Here is a 17,716-nt window from a genome sequence, read left to right on the forward strand (position 1 = left end):
CCTATTTCACAATTCTATCTCTTCCCACTACTCTCCATTCAGAAAGTCCCCAGAGTCAGGGACAGGAAGTTGGGATACCCCTATGGTTTGTAACAATAAAGCTGCACAAAATAAAAGGAAACTAAGGTCAGGGATGATCTTTCAATGGTCCTGCTGCACACTAGTGTGATTAGGGGAATGGAGAGTCTGTCATCTGTACATAGGAGAGCCAGTGAATTAATTGGGCAACAGTGATTCTACTGTGGACCCAGCCGTGGGATGCTAAAGCCAATCTTCCCTTTACATACATAAGAACCAGGTTTCATATCAGCCATACTTTCATGTGGCATTTTGTGCCACAAAGAGGAAAAATATAGATGCAATGGTGAACCTCTGTGTGTAAAAGGAGACAAAGTTTAAATTCTCCTTTCCAACTCCAGAATTTCCCTGCTAAAGGGGATTAAGGCTAGCCCCACTGCATGACTATAACTTATACTCCAACCAAGATTGGAAACACCCTATGGGTACATAGCACAAAGGGAAATGGACTGAAGGAAAGAGTATGGTGCAGTCATTGAAGCTGCAGTCCTGGAAGTTGGGAGACAAAGAAGGTTGTATGTCACTGGGAGAGAAGAGAATAATACAATATCAATAACAAGGGTGAAGGCAACAACTCATATGCTTTTTGCACCTGCCATGTGAAAAGGACTTTATCCACATAGAATTCTATTATATGCAAAGAAAAAGATTATCCATTTTTTCAGATGAAGAAACTGAGGCTGGGAAAGGAGATATACTTACTACACAAATAGTAGACAGGAAAGGAAGGGTTCTACCTAAGTTTTACAATTCTGAGCTCAGGGCTCCTTCTACCACAACATATTGTGCCAAGGGACCAGGAGGGCAGAATGTCACTTATCTCTGTTTCTCTCATGCCAGGGAAGGAGGGAGCCCAACACAAAGTTGGAGACATAATCCAGCTACTCACCATACATTGTAAACTCAGCATTGATTTTAACGTTCTTTTCTTCAGAGTCTGTAAAATTCTTTTCTTCGACATAGATTGTAAGAGTCTTGTCTTTGGTGCTATTCAAGCCAGTATGTGAGTTAAATGCCTGACAGATATAGGTTCCAGCATGCTTCAGGGACACATTAGTAAGAGAGAGTTTCGCTGAGGGCCTCCATTTTTTTCCTTTATGAAACCAAATGAATTTGGCAGGTGGTTTAGATTTAGCAGAACAGCTCAGGGTAATATTTGTCCCAACAAGGTACCTATCGACTTTAGGTAGAATTATGGCATTATCTGGCCCATCTGGAGGAAAGAGAAGGATTCCATATTGAGATTATGGCAGAAAGAAGGGATGTCTCAGATTCTATAACCCATCACCAGGGACCATTGTGTCTCCCTGATCCCCATTTGAGCTGGGAAATTCACAGCTCATCCTCTAATTTATGATTTTGGATTTGAACATGGAAGATCTTAAGGTTTTCTCCAGTTCAACATCCTGGCTGGCTATCCTCCACCAGAAAGCATGACAAGGCAAATCTGGGCTCCCTAAAGATGAAGGGGTTTGGGAACATCCGAGCCTACATCTTTAGCTCTCAGAGAAGGGACTGAATTAGCCTTGCCTCTGGGAACACACCACCAGGCTATAAGCATGTACCATATAGAAAGAACAAATTTACTCACAGTAAACATTCAGTGTGAATGGATCACTCCTATTGCTATAAAATGGGTTCTTGATTTCACACACATAGGATCCTTCATGTTCCCTTGTGAGACTGCCTACAGTGAGTGTCCTCTTATCTCTGGTCAGCTGTATCCTGTTATCAGTTGGGGCACGATTGTTTATGAACCACTGGTAAGTGCGAACTTGACCCGTAGCGTTGCAGGTCAATGAGACAGTGTCAATGTTCTCCACTGGGATCCTGTTGGGGCTGTTGATGATAGGTCTGGACAGTGGCCCTATGCAGAAAATAGACAGAAAATGACTGTGTTGGTTCTTTTTCTTACCTTATAACCAAATAAGTGGTTTGGAAGTGGCCTGTCTAAGACCTTGGCAAGCCTGGAGGTCAGAGACCAAGAACCTGTGATTTCAATGGCAAAGACAAAGACACCCCTTTCTCTGGTGCAGATCTCAACTCCTCCAGGCCTTAGGAAAAGTTCAGCTTCCGTTCCTGTGGCTGACAAAGACATTCACATGGAGCCCAAGCCCCGGGTGCTCAGTCTTGCTGGGCTGAGGCAAGCTGGTCAGGGGATGACATAGCCTTTCATATACCACCTTTACTTGGATTTGAGGCCTTTCTAGCTTGGCAGGACCACCAAGAGTTTATGTTTCCTTGGCCTGGACTTCAAGAAGCCAGGGTTACTTACCTCTTGTTGAGGATATTGGTGGTGGCTGGAGAGGATGGACTAGGGACAGGCCACAGGGGGAGTGTGCTCAGAAAGGAAAACATTTTTTTAACACTAAAGAGGAAAGAAAAGGAAAGGCAGAGAGTGGGAATAGATCAGTTAGTAGCAGGTTACAAAAGGAAGAGCCTCAGCCTGGGAGTCAAGAGAGACCTGATTCAAGTCTAGAGATTTTTTAACCCACAATAACATCTCTTGTGCCAATGACTGTGTTTTGCCTGCAGGAAGCAGTTCATACCCTTTACTGAAGATTCTGGAATTCCCTGCTTTGGGTTCTCCCCTTTCCTTAGGACTTTCCTGCCCTACAAGATAAGAATGAGAATGTTGAAGGTTATCTTCTTAAACTCATATATGGTCCTATTCTAGGAAGCTAAGCCAATGGGGACTAATTTTCCCTGAGCCTTCATGGCCCAAGGAAAGCCCTTTTCTTATCTCTAGTTGGCAGGCAGAGACATTGCCACTGAGAGAAGTGTGTGTCCCAGAACAACTTCTGGGGTACATTCAGTAAGCTCACCAGACTGTCTTCTTGGGCCATCCTTGTCTAGCTGTTTTAGGATTAAATTCTAAAATGGAATGATTGAGTTAGAAACATTTCAACTCCTTTGACCTTTTTCTATTATTTTGGTAGAGCTTGCACTCTGTCCCTGGGTCCCTGTTGAGAAGCTGAGGGTGAGGAAGAGTAACCCTCCAACTTGTATCCAGTAAAGCCAAGTGCGACTGGTCAGGAAGGTGACAAATCTGAGATCAGCTAGCCACTAGGTTTTTCAACTGCCCTGTTATGCTACCGATGGATATTAAGTTTGTGGTCCTCTCAGACATCCCCAAGGTCTCTTTATCCTATCTAATATGGCATAAAAGTCTGTCTCCAATTTCCCCTTTTTTAAATCAACTCACTACTTCAACTCTTTTCCTGTGGCATGGTGACCAGTCATTGCCCCATCAAGGCAGATGCTTATTTATGCTTTGCACTTTTGTACTCAAAGATAGAATCTGATATCAATCCCTAATAACATTCATCTTATCACATGCCATCTACTGTGCCAGCTTGCTGAGCTATTTCTGCATGCTATCTGCTTCCACCATCCCTCTCCACCCAATTTTTTCTTTTCTCTCTTTTCTTTCAAGTTTGAAATTCATGCTTTTGATCTGTCTCTAGAATCAGTAGAACAATAATGGTCACCATTTACAAAGTTCTTTACACGTATTATTTCATTTGCTCCAAGTCACTAATAGGAACATTTGAACAGAATGAGTTCAAGAACAGAAACATCAGAAGATTTGTATGAACTGATACAGAATGAAGTGAGTAGAAACAAGAGGGTAATTTACACAATAACAACAATGTTCTCAAAATAAATAACTGAAAAAGTTGGGACCTCTGATCAGTACAGTGACCAACCAGGATTTCAGAAGACCCATGATGAAATTAGTTTCTCCCTTCCTACAAAAAGCTGCAGACTTCCTAAGAAAACAGCTGCCTCACTTCAGAAATGGGATGGACTAAGGCTTTATGTGGCAACAGATATTTTTTGAGCATGGGAATTAGATTTTATTTATTGTTCATATTTTTCACAAGGATTTTCTTTTTCTTTAGTGGGATGGGTGAGAAAGGGGATAGAAAATAGATTTTAGTTAATTGGAAAAATAAATTAATAAAAAGGTCATTTAGAATATGAAACACATAGCCTACAACACTCCCAAGTTCAGTGTGAAACAGATTAAAGGGTAATTGGGAATTAGTTAACAAAAGAAAATACAGGAACATATAGGCAATTTAAATGCTGAATTAAAATGTGGGCTTTGGGGATCCTTATGTACAGATTTAGGCCAACAAAAAGTCATCCCTTCTCTACAATATATACTGTTGGAGTCAGACTTTCCCTAGGTCACTTTCCCACTTCACAATTCTATCTCTTCCCCCTATTCTCCATTCACAGAAAGTCCCCAGAGGCAGGGACAGGAAGTTGGAATGCCCCTAAGATTTGTAACCATAAAGCTGCATGAAATAAAAAGAAACTAAGGTCAGAGATGATCTCTCTATGGTTCTGCTACAAATAATTTGGGGGAGGGGGTGGAAAGTCTGTTTATCTGTTCATAGGAGAGCCAGACCAGTGAATTAATGGGGCAGCAGGGATTCTACTGTGGAAAAGCCACTGGATGCTAAAGCCAATCTTCCCTTTACATGAATAATAACCATGTTTAATAGCAATCATGCTTCCATGTGACATTTTATGCCACAAAGAGGAAAAATATAGGTGCAATCGTGAATCTCTGTGTGTGAAAGGAAGCAAAGTTTAAATTTTCCTTTCCATCTCCAGAATATCCCTGCCATGACAATACATTATATTCTAACCAAGACTAGAAACACTCTGTGGGTCCACAGCACATAGGGAAATGGACTAAATGAAAGACCACAGGAAAGAGTATGGGGCAGTCATTGAAGCTGCAGTCCTAGAAGTTGGGAGACAAAGAAGGTTGTATGTTACTGGGACAGAAGAGAATAATATAATATCAATAACATGAATGACGATGACAACTCACATGCTTTTTGCACCTACCATGTATAAAGGACATTCTCCACAAAGAATTCTATTATATAGAGAGCAAAAGATTATCCATTTTTCCAGATGAAGAAACTGAGGTTGTGAAAGGAAGAGACACATTTATTACACAGAAAGTAGACAGGAAAGGAAGGATTCTACCCAAGTTTTACAATTCTGAGCTCAGGGCTCCTTCTACCACAACACATCATGTCATGTGACCAGGAGGGCAGAATGTTACTTATCTCTGTTTCTCTCATGCCAGGGAAGGAGAGAGCCAAACACAAAGTTGGGGGTCCAATTCAGCTACTTACCATAGATTGTAATATTCATGTCTTTGGTGGCCTGCAAGCCAGTGAATGAATTAGATGCATGACAGGTATAGGTTCCAGACTGACTCAGGAATGTTATAGTAGAGAATGTGGCTGAGTTGCTGACCTGTTGTCCATTGTATAACCAATTAAATTGGGCTGGTGGGTTAGATACAGCAGAACAAAGCAATGTAATATTTGCCCCAATAGGGTACGCATCAATTGTAGGGACGATTACGGGGGTATCTGGTCCATCTGGAGGAAAAAGAAGGATTCCATATTGAGATTATGAAAGAAAGAAGGGCATCTCCTAGTCTGTAACCCATCACCAGGAACCTCTTTGTCTCCCTGATCCTCCCTTGAGCTGAGAATTTTAATTAACAACTCATTCTCTACCTTTCTTGTTTGAATCTGAACTTGGAAGATTTTAGGGCTTTCTTCCAGTTCAGCACCCTGGATGGCCACCCTCCACCACAACACATGACAAGGCCAATCTGGGCTCCTGAAAAGTTAAGAGGGTTGGAAACCTCAGAGCCTACATATTTAGCACTCATAGAAGTGACTGAATTAGCCTGGCCTGTGGGAACACAGCACCAGGCTATTAGCATGCACCATATAGAAAGAACAAATTTACTCACAGGTAACATTCAGTGTTAAGGGATCACTCCTATTGCTATAAAATGGGTTCTTGATTTCACACACATACGGCCCTTTGTTTTCCCTTCTTGTGACACTGCGGATAGTGAATGTCCTCTTATCCGGGGACAGTTGTAGCCTGCTACCAGATGGGGCACGATTGTTTATGAACCACCGGTAAGTGTGATTTTGACCCGTAGCCTGACATGTCATTGAGAAGTCCTTGTTCTCCACTGGGGCAATGTTGGAGGTGCTGATGGTAGGTTTGGACAGTGGCGCTGTGCAGAAAATAGAGAGAAAATGACTGTTTGGTTCTTTTTCTTACCTTACAACCAAATACCTGGTTTGGAAGTGACCTGTTTAAGACCTTGGCAAGGCTGGAGGCCAGAGACCAAGAACCTGTGATTTCAATGGCAAAGACACCCGATTTTCTGGTGCAGACCTCAACTCCTCCAGGCCTTAGGAAAAGTTCATCTTCAGTTTCTGTGGCTGACAAAAACATTCACATGGAGCCAAAGCCCCTGGTGCTCAATCTTTCTGTGCTGAGACAAGCTGGACAGGGGATATCTGACCCCTTAATGCAGCACCTGGGCTTGGATTTGAGGCCTTTCTAGCTTGGCAGGACCATCAAGAGTTTTTGTTTCCGTGGCCTGGACTTCAAGAAGCCAGGGTTATATAAAAAATAGACTCGAATACAAGACTACAATGCTCACAAGCCTTTGCTCCACTTCCCCAAAATGCTTTGTAATCTCACAGAAATTTTCAGGTGGGCCAAGATAGAAAAGGGATTTAATCTGATTGCAAAGGCTTTTGTGTCTCTTTTGGACTTCTGTTTTGGGGCAGATGTGGCTCTTTCCATAATGTAGGTGAGGTCTTGTCTAGGCCTCTGGCCTAGGCACATGTTTTTTCTTACTTGTATATTCTTAAATTATCAACCTTTAATAAACCTCATAAAATATAATACTCCTTGCAGAGAGAAACTAATTTCTACCTGCCTCAGTCTCCCCTAAATTTTAACTGTTACAGTTTTTGGCGACTACTAGATTGGATGAGAACTTCTCAAATTTTTTAGCCTAGATAATGATTTTTTTTAAGCCACGTATCTCCAAGTTGCCTTTTAGAAAACCATCTTGATCAGCTCCTGCCTGCGGCCCTCTCCGGCTCCTGCTTCTGCTCCTGGCCTCTCACCTGGTGCCTGAGCTCCCAGCCCTGTTTGTCTGCACTCCAGCTCCCGGCCCTGCCCACCCCTGAGGTCTGTCTCTCACCCATCTGAACTCAGACCCAGATAGCTCATCACCCCAGCCCCAGACCCACAAGTGTGACACGAGATGGCTCATCACCCAGATCCTTGGAGTAGATCACTCAGGACTCATTGCGACCAGCTGGTAAGGGTATTGGCCATGTGGGCGGAGGGGAGAGATGAGAGGGAAAGGAGTACAAGTAATTTTCCCTTAGGCTAAGCCTCCGAGTGGATGGGGGTATTGACTCCATGTGGTTGGCCTGGGCTCCACATGGACTGGGGCAGGAGGAGGGATCACATCAGGGGAAAGAGAAAAGGGAGAGGAGAAGAAACAGACTTTTCAAACAGACTTTTAAGCAATGGACTATTTAAAAGGATACCTTTTGACTGTTCTGGTAATTTCATTGATTTCACCTGCATGCCAGAAGAAAGATTCAGCCCAAAGATTCAACTTTGGGGAGGCAAATGGGTGGCTCAGCAAACTGAGAGCCAGGCCTACAGACATGCTGTCCTGGGTTAAAATCTGGCCTCAGATACTGCCCAGCTGTGGGGCCCTGACCAGATCCCTTAACCCTCATTGCTTAGCCCTTACCACTCTGCCTTTGGACAATAGATATTTATTTTTTTTAAAATATATTTTATTTGATCATTTCCAAGCATTATTCATTAAAGACATAGATCATTTTCTTTTCCTCCCTCCCCCACCCCCCATAGCCGACGCGTAAGTCCACTGGGCATTAGATGTTTTCTTGATTTGAACCCATTGCTTTGTTGATAGTATTTGCATTAGAGTGTTCATTTAGAGTCTATCCTCTGTCATGTCCCCTCAACCTCTGTATTCAGGCAGTTGCTTTTTCTCGGTGTTTCCACTCCCATAGTTTATCCTTTGCTTATGAATGGTGTTTTTTTCTCCTGGATCCCTTTAAGTTGTTCAGGGACATTACACCGCCACTAATGGAGAAGTCCATTACGTTCGATTATACCACAGTGTATTAGTCTCTGTGTACAATGTTCTCCTGGTTCTGCTCCTCTCGCTCTGCATCACTTCCTGGAGGTTGTTCCAGTCTCCATGGAACTTCTCCACTTTATTATTCCTTTTAGCACAATACTACTCCATCACCAACATATACCACAGTTTGTTCAGCCATTCCCCAATTGATGGGCATCCCCTCATTTTCCAGTTTTGGGCCACCACAAAGAGCGCAGCTATGAATATTTTTGTACAAGTCTTTGTGTCCATTATCTCTTTGGGGTACAGACCCAGCAGTGCTATGGCTGGGTCAAAGGGTAGATATTCTTTTAGCACCCTTTGGGCATAGTTCCAAATTGCCCTCCAGAATGGTTGGATCAGTTCACAGCTCCACCAGCAATGAATTAATGTCCCTATTTTGCCACATCCCCTCCAGCATTCATTACTTTCCTTTGCTGTTATGTTAGCCAATCTGCTAGGTGTGAGGTGATACCTCAGAGTTGTTTTGATTTGCATCTCTCTGATTATAAGAGATGTAGAACACTTCTTCATGTGCTTGTTAATAGTTTTGATTTCTTTATCTGAGAGCTGCCTATCCATTTCCCTTGCCCATTTATCAATTGGAGAATGGCTTGATTTTTTGTACAATTGATTTAGCTCATTATAAATATGAGTAATTAAACCTTTGTCAGAGGTTTCTATGAAGATTTTTTCCCAATTTGTTGTTTCCCTTCTGATTTTAGTTATATTGGTTTTGTTTGTACAAAAGCTTTTTAGTTTGATGTAGTCAAAATTATTTATTTTACATTTTGTGATTCTTTCTATATCTTGCTTGGTTTTAAAGCCTTTCCCCTCCCAAAGGTCTGACATGTATACTATTCTGTGTTTACCCAATTTACTTATGGTTTCCTTCTTTATGTTTAAGTCACTCACCCATTTTGAATTTATCTTGGTGTAGGGTGTGAGGTGTTGATCTATTCCTAGTCTCTCCCACACTGTCTTCCAATTTTCCCAGCAGTTTTTATCGAATAGTGGATTTTTGTCCCAAAAGCTGGGATCTTTGGGTTTATCGTATACTGTCTTGCTGAGGTCGCTTTCCCCCAGTCTATTCCACTGATCTTCCTTTCTGTTTCTTAGCCAGTACCAAATTGTTTTGATGACTGCTGCTTTGTAATATAGTTTTAGGTCAGGGACTGCAAGGCCCCCATCATATGTGTTTTTTTTCATTATTTCCCTGGATATCCTTGATCTTTTGTTCTTCCAAATGAACTTTGTTATGGTTTTTTCTAAATCAGTGAAGAAGTATTTTGGTAGTTCAATGGGTATGGCACTAAATAGATAAATAAGTTTGGGTAGGATGGTCATTTTTATTATATTGGCTCGTCCTATCCATGATCAGTTAATGTTTTTCCATTTGTTCAAGTCTAGTTTTAGTTGTGTGGTGAGTGTTTTGTAGTTGTGTTCATATAGTTCCTGTGTTTGTCTTGGGAGGTAGATTCCTAGGTATTTTATTTTGTCTAAGGTGATTTTGAATGGGATTTCTCTTTCTAGTTCTTGCTGCTGAGCTGTGTTGGAGATATATAGAAAAGCCATACCACCCTGAACGCGCCCGATCTCGTCTGATCTCGACAATAGATATTTAAATGGATAAACACACCTAAGGAACTTTAAAGACTAGAGGCTATATTTTAAGGCATTTCAGACTCCAATGGTTTATAAAAATCTCTGTATTCTATTGCATTTTTTGTTTAAGGTTTAACTTTGTGATTTTAAGTTCATATGTTACTGGATTCAATATTTTTCTCTTACACTGAAAGTTGATTGAATTTATTTTTAATGTACTGAGTTTTTAAAATTCTGTTGTTTTTCCCCTACAGCTGTGCTGAAAAAATATTATTGAATAAGCCCATATGAAAAAAAAAACAAAACAGCCTTTCTATTTTGACTCTGTAAATTACATAAATGGACTTCAGTACTGGTTATAATTGTATAACAACCTTTGGAAATGTTAATATTCTAAATATCTCAAATTATTTTAAGGGTTTTTTAAATATGATTTTTGTAATTTCTTTTTTTAACAATCTCTGGTCATTTTTGCCTGCCCCTACCACGAGGTAAGGTCCATTATAGAAGCTGAAGTGAAATTTATTTATAACCCCCAACCTTCCTGCATTTCTAAATATGTGAATGGAAGTTGGGCAGTTAATCTCAGGGCATTTGTACCCCTAAAAAGCCTCCAAAAAGGAGCACCCCTTTATTTATACTCTTCATAAGCTCACTATTTTACTTTTTCCAGAATGATATATAGATTTCTTGATTATGTTCTTAACCCAAGATGAGTTTTACTTTGTTTAAAAATATATGTTTAAATACCAAGGTTGAAAGATTGCTACATTTGTAAAAATTGTGACAAATATCCATCAATTCATAGGCTTTTAAATGTCATACAACTTATGTGAAATGTGAAAGTGTGTTTGTTTGCTATTGTAATTAATTGGGCTATTGAGAATTTGGGGGATTTTGATAACTACATATTTGTACTACTGTATTTTTAAAAAAGAAAAATATACCTTGCTCAATTCATTTGCTTTCTACTCACAGTGATCATGGCCAGATACAAAGAGGAAATGGATCACATTTTTGGTAAGAAAGCCTTATATTTTATATTTTCTTAGCTGACACAAAGTGTCAATGATTATAAGCTAAATTTTTGAATTTTTTAAAGCTCTTTTATTATTATATTTTTCTTGCATGTGCAATATACTTTTTCAGTTTTTTTTTATTTTTTTCTCTTTTTTATATTTGAAGCACATGTCACCGGTATTAAGATTTTCTTTAACCTTTTGATTTTGCAGTACTACAAGTTAAAGATACATTTGCTAATGCATGCCCTTAAAAGCTAGAGACTATAAAAACGATGCCACTAATTATTTAAAAATTATGGGACATTGCTTAATTATTCTGTCTGATTCCAGGACAAGCTATATACATAAGAGCCATTGCACAGAGCCAAAGAAAAGCCAATTCAGGATGGATTGATGCACCTCTAGGCCAATACAAACATCTTGAACCTAGTGTGAAGACTTGAGGTTACTGTGTTTAACATTGTTAGACATAGGCTTTCCTTGTGTCCACACTCACTCTGAAAATACTCACAGACAAGTATCCCCAAACTTGGCTCCTACTTGGCTTCTATAATCTGGTCCCTTTCTTTTCTGCCTTTCATAGTGTGGTAACTTTCTGTAGTCCTGGCTATTGATTGGGTAAATGCATCATTGCTTAGATCATTTTGATTGGGCCCTGATTCAAGGACCTGTTATAGATTTATTTTTCTTTTCACTTGGAATTTTTACACATAAGACTTTGATGGTCTATATTTTCATCCAGTTTTTTCTTTTTTTTAATTTGGATTTTTCTGATATCTTTTTAATATCTCTTACCAATTGATTCATATACCTCATACCTCAGCCATGCATCCCTAAGTGATTCTGTATTTGTCAATCACCCACTTAATGGGGGTAATGTAAAAAAAATATCATTATTTAAATTGCAAAGTTTAAATTCCTTTTGAGAAGAAGTTTAGGTAAAGAAGATGCTACCTCTCTGAATTCAGAACTGAACTGTTGGAGAAGCCACCATGAAGAAGCCTCCAGACCACAAGCTGCACAAAAATTGAACTTTGGGTGTGGTTGATTGAACATTTATTTGTATGTATTCTTTCATGCTAAAGGGGACTGCCCCCTAACTGGCTTTTTGTCAATGTGTTCAGCAATTATTGGTTTTATTTTTTATTTTTCTCTTATCCTCAAATTATTGTAATTTTTAAATTGATTATGTTTTCATGATCCTTTGGAAAAAAATATTTTTTTTCAAATGATCAAACGGAGGAATTGTAAAAAATAGACTTGAATACAGGACTACAATCCCCACAAGCCTTTGCTCCACTTTCCCAAAATGCTTTGTAATCTCACAGAAATTTTCAGGTGGGCCAAGATAGAAAAGGGATTTAATCTGATTGCAAAGGCTTTTGTGTCTCTTTTAGACTTCCGTTTTGCGGCAGATGTGACTCTTTCCATAATGTAGGTGAGGTCTTGTCTAGGCCTCTGGCCTAGGCACATGTTTTTTCTTACTTGTATATTCTTAAATTATCAACCTTTAATAAACCTCATAAAATATAATACTCCTTGCAGAGAGAAACTAATTTCTACCTGCCTCAGTCTCCCCTACCTTTTAACTGTTACAGTTTCTTACCTCTATGCTTTGTTGATGATATTGGTGGTGGCTGGAGAGGATGGACTAAGGACAGGCTATGGGGAGATTGTGCTCAGAAAGAAAAAATTTAACTCTGAAGAGGAAAGAAAAGGATTAACAGAGAGTGGAAATAGATCAGTTAGTAGCAGGTTACAAAAGGAAAAGCCTCAGCCTGGGAGTCAAGAGAGACCTGGTTCAAGTCTAGAGATTTTTAACCCACAATAACATCTCTCATGCCAATGACTGTGTTTTGCACCCCAGGAAGCTGTTCATACCCTTTACTGAAGATTCTGGAATTCCCTGCTTTGGGCTCTCCCTTTTCCTTAGGAGTTTCCTGCCCTGCAAGATGAGAATGAGAATGTTGAAGGTGGTCTTCAAGCTCAGATATGCTTTTTGGCTAGGAAGCTAAGCCAATGGGGACTAATTTTCCCTGAGCCTTCATGGCCCAAGTAGATCCCATTCTTTATCACTAGTTGGCAGGTAGGCCTTGCCATTGAGAGAGGTATGTGTCCAAGGTCCATCTCTGGGGCACATCCAGTAGGCTCACCAGGCTTACTTCTTGGGTCATCCTTGGTCAGCGGTCTTGGGTTTAATTTCCAAATTGGTAGGAATAAATTAGAAATATTTCAGCTTCCTTGACCTTTCTCCTTGTTATTTTGATAGAGTTTGCATTCAGTCCTTGGGTCCCTGTTGGGAACTTTATGGTGAGGAAGAGTGAGCCTCCGACTTGCATCCAGTAAAGCCAAGTGGGACTGACCAGGAAGGTGACAAATCTGAGGTCAAATAGCCACCTTTTGAAGTGCGGAGCGAATATGAAGGAACACTGAGTATGCTCCTGGGCAACAAGGCCATAATTGGACATTTTGGAAGGTGCCTTGGAAATCTCAATGGATCCAATGCCTGGCATGGCATAATGACTAATGTTGGATTTAGAGTGAGAAAGACCTGAGTTCAAATCCTATCTCAGGATGTTACTGGCTCTGTGACTTACTAGCAAGTCCCTATCTGGGTTTCAAATTCTTCATTTGTAAAATGGGAATAATAATCTCTCCCTAATTGTGTTGTTGGATCAAATGAGAGCATCTATAAAAGTTCTTTATCAAACCTGAACATAGCCTGAACAAATGTTCAGAGGAGGGAAATACAGAATATGAGTCTGAATGCCAAAGGTAGACCCAGGCTGTCTGAGCATGCAATGCATGGCCAGAAGTATCTGAATGGCCTTCTGCCATTTTGTGAAGAGCTACAGTTTAATGCCAGACTAACAACATTGAAATATAATATGTAGCCAATAGGGAGTGATAAGCAGAGCACATATTTAATTGGAATACCAATTGAGGGCACTAGAGGTGCTTATTCCAAAGAAGACAAGACTTGAGGGGGAGAGGAAATGCTTCTCCAAAGACTGAGTTATAATGACCTTGGAAAGGTATGCTCAGTGGGTTATAGTGACCAGAGAAGGACTATTCTCTGATGTTGCCAGTTTCTTTTGTCCTACCTGCAACATTCAGGCTCCATTTTCTTCTCTTGTCTCTCTATCCCAGATCAACTGTTTTTAAACCCTTACATTCTGCATTAGAATCAATACTATGTATTGGTTCCAAGGCAGAAGTGTTAGGTAATGGGGGTTAAGTAACTAGCTCAGGGTCACACAACTAGGAAATGTCTGCGGCCAGATTTGAACCCAGGAATTCCTCTCTCTAGACTTGGCTCTCAATCCACTGTGCTACCCAGCTGCCCCCAAAGATCAGCTCTTAAGAGGAGTAATGGCTTCTTTTTCAGAAGGGGCTGGGATTATGATTGGAATCCTGGTGACTCTGATTGGGAAATCTTCTATTTTTCTTTTTGTCAAAAAGGTGGGAGAGTAGGATAGGGTTGCCTTTGACTCTCCTTTCTCCTAGTCTGCCTCCCAAAATGTAGGAGAGAAATCAATATGATTCCTCAATTCCTTGACCTTTTCTAGGGCCCTGGTCTCTCTCCCTTCCCTAATCTTGCCTTTCACAGTATTTACTGCCCTGTATATCTCATTGCTCTTCTTTTCAGGGTTATTCATTGCTCCTCCTTTTCTTTTAAACATTTTTTTTCTCTAGGAAACAGTTTTTATTTGTCTGCTTTTAGAAGAAAAGGTGCTAGACCTAGACTTTTGAAGTCCCAAAATAAAAGAGATAAGATCTAGGAAGACAGAGAGGAAAAGAATGGGGAGGCAGCAAAGGGAACAGAGAGAGGGCAGGATGGAGATTAATTGAAAGAGAGATGGAGGAGAGCTGTCAGCAAGTTGTATCTCAAGGAAACAGCCCCAGCGGCTTTCCTTGACTCCACAGGTCAAACAGGATCCAGATTTAATGGACTTGACTATCTGCTCATTTCTGTTCCAAGAATTATTTGGAATGCCTTGGAGACTGAACTGAACAGGATTCCTGTACTGACTTAACAACAGTGCTAAGACCCTTAAACAGGCTCACATCCAACCTAATCCCATCATGGTTGAGGATGGACTCCAATATTTGCCCCAAATGTGATCAAGATGCAAATCAGGCTGGCTCAATCATCTCTGGCCTCAGATCTATTGCTATAGGGCTTCTTATGTCCTCTAGGTAGTACTAGAAGGACAGGAAGGAATCTGGCTCATTACTCCAAGAAGTTTCAGGGAGTATCAATTGACATCTAGTGTGATCTAGGGCATCTTAGCCTCTCTAGGGCTGTCTGTGGATACAACTGACTTCAGTTTCCTGAAAAGATCAGGAAATGTCCAATTAAACACAAACATGGGAATACTTAAAATCAAAAGATAATTTAATAAAATCAAAAGTAAAGAAAACAGAATTAGATAAAACTAGGATCTGTTTTTTAAAATAAAAAACAATGAAATAGATAAATCATTGATTAATTTGATTAAAGAATGAAATCAGAATTACCAATAGCAAAAAGGAAAAAGATGAATGAGTTAGTTATGAAGTTGAAATTAAAGAAATTCTCCGCACTTATTGTGAGCAATTATGAGCCATCAAAATTGAAATGTAAGTGAAATAGATGAATTCTGACAAAATGATGAATTGCTCAGATTGATAGAATTAGGAATAGAATACTTAAATAACTCAATCTTAGAAAAAGACATTGAAGAAACCATAAACGAGTTCCCTATGAAAAAGTCCTCAGGATCAGATCCATCTACCAGTGAATTACAACACTGAAAAAAACAATGAATCTCAATGCTATATAAATGATCTTAAAAATATAGGCAATGAAGAGTAGTGAGGTGCTCAGTGGATAACAGGGCCTAGATTCCGAAAGACCACAGTTCAAATCTGAAAAACTGCTTGCTGCTTGTGGTCAGCTGACTGGCTCTCCTGGCTACCTCCTCTGTGAGCAGGCTGCTCTAAACCAGAGCCAGATCAGGTGCCTCTTCAGTCAGTTCCAAATGTGTGGAATAAATGTGAGTTCTCGCCCACTCAAATTAAAAACCTGGAGTCCCAAAGGGAGAGTAAAAGAGACAGAAGTTTCTTTCTTCTTTCTCATGAGAGAGGGCACCTGCCTAGGTGGGACAAATGCAATGCATGGGCACAAAGACAATCATTATAGAGGTTTCTAATGAGGGACCCCCTCTCCCTCAAGTGCCTACTCTTTTGATCCAGAGGAGGGCAAAGGAGACACAGGTTAGGTGTGAAGTCCACCCCAATCAGAAAATAGCAAGATATATAGCATGAGCTCCTTACTAAACCCTAATGGGGAGGGGTGAGGTAATGTGAAGGGAACCATGTCTTCAAAGTGACTGTCTTAGCTTCTACAGGTATGAAGACTGATCTACTGCCTTCCTTGTTTCTTGAGTTGTGTCAGGATGTCCTTAGTCTGGGAGTACAAGAGGCCTCTGTGAATCTTTTTTTTTAAACCCTTACCTTCCGTCTTAGAGTCAATACTATGTATTGGCTCCAAGGCAGAAGAGTGGTAAGGGCTAGGCAATGGGGGTCAAGTGACTTGCCCAGGGTCACACAGCTGGGAAGTGTCTGAGGCCAGATTTGAACCTAGGACCTCCCATCTCTAGGGCTGGCTCTCAATCCACTGAGCTACCCAGCTGCCCCTGGCCTCTGTGAATCTTAAAAACTACTCGGACTATACTTTAGAAGATTTGATTTAGCTATCCCCTTATTGTAACAATGGAAATACTTGGTCTAACGAGAATCAGGAATGTATTGAGAACTTTAAAATTTTTTCCACCCTACTCAGACAGTGCCTTAGGGGAAGACAAAGTTGTAGACTCCTGATTGAACAATGAAAGTCCCTAACTCATACCTTATAGTAAAGCTAGAACCTTAAGATAGATCTATTATTAGATCTAATACAAAAAGGTGTTAAGTACCTGTAAAGGTTAAATTAGTACCTAAAAAGGTCAAGTAACTTACAAAAGTCAAGCTTAACAAAGAGGTGTGAAGTACTCAGAAGATATAATCTAACCAAAGAAGGTGAGAACCAAAAAAGGTGAGAACTAAGAATGGGCAGTCCTGGACAAAAGCATCTACTGTGATTGGTAGAGATGAAAATTTAGGGGAGGTGACATGAGAGAAAATTTCTTTAAAAGGAAGGGTTAAAAAGTCAGAAGGCAATTGAGTTCAGAGTTCAGGTGAACTGAGTTAGATACTGAACTCAGTTCAGGAGATTCAGTGGAAGACTGGAGTTTTCTTGGACTTGGTCTTGTGGTGAGTGATAAGACTGACTCTCTCCCTTAGGCTCAGGTAGGTCACTTTGACCAAAGTTTTATCTACTGCTTGTCTCAGGCTGAGCCAGAGCATTTTAAATTAATTCTCTCTCTCTCTCTCTCTCTCTCTCTCTCTCTCTCTCTCTCTCTCTCTCTCTCTCTCTCTCCCCTTCCCTTAATTCCTTCTCTCTTTATTAATTAAAATCTTCATAAATCCCAGCTGACTTGGACATTTTCATATTTGGGGATTTCCCATGGCAACCACTTACTTAGATTTTAAGTGAAAACACTAAAACTATTCTTACAGTTTTGGCGTTTACACCTCTAATCTCCCAGACTCACCAGGCCTGCCTTCTAAATCTAAGAAAAAGATCAAGAAGACCTTGAAACTAAAGCAGACTTGCTTACACATTCCATTCTTAATTGGGGGTATAGGTTGGATGCTTAACCTAGAGAAGAACACACTTAATTTTATTTCCCTCACATGGGAATAGTCTGACTTTCTGTCCATTCTACCATTTTGTGGCCATCATAACATCCCTTTCCCAAGCCTCTTTGGTTGCCAGACTTAGACTACAATCCTGACAAGAGGCAGATCTACTGGACTCCAGGAGTAACCACACCATGGTTGGGATGGACTCACAATGCTCCTACAGCATCTTCTAGCAGGGAAGACAAGAGAAGAGAGA

The 17,716-nt window shown here is 40.3% G+C and overlaps 2 protein-coding genes across 2 annotated transcripts in view; both read right to left on the minus strand.

The window, feature by feature from the left end:
- LOC103092368 (uncharacterized) overlaps positions 1-17,716 on the minus strand; it is a 1,666,349-nt gene that overhangs the window by 831,595 nt on the left and 817,038 nt on the right. The window lies entirely within an intron of this gene.
- The window catches only part of LOC107652289 (carcinoembryonic antigen-related cell adhesion molecule 5-like), a 135,080-nt gene that overhangs the window by 14,093 nt on the left and 103,271 nt on the right, over positions 1-17,716 (minus strand). Inside the window, exons 6-9 of the mRNA XM_056825347.1 lie at positions 5,879-6,154; positions 5,244-5,495; positions 1,670-1,945; positions 968-1,291 (exon numbers count right to left, since the gene is read on the minus strand). Of these exons, the coding sequence (XP_056681325.1) occupies positions 968-1,291; positions 1,670-1,945; positions 5,244-5,495; positions 5,879-6,154 (1,128 nt within the window). The remainder of the gene's footprint in view (positions 1-967; positions 1,292-1,669; positions 1,946-5,243; positions 5,496-5,878; positions 6,155-17,716) is intronic.

The sequence above is a fragment of the Monodelphis domestica genome, chromosome 4 (assembly GCF_027887165.1).
Source record: "Monodelphis domestica isolate mMonDom1 chromosome 4, mMonDom1.pri, whole genome shotgun sequence".
Lineage (NCBI taxonomy): Eukaryota > Metazoa > Chordata > Mammalia > Didelphimorphia > Didelphidae > Monodelphis > Monodelphis domestica.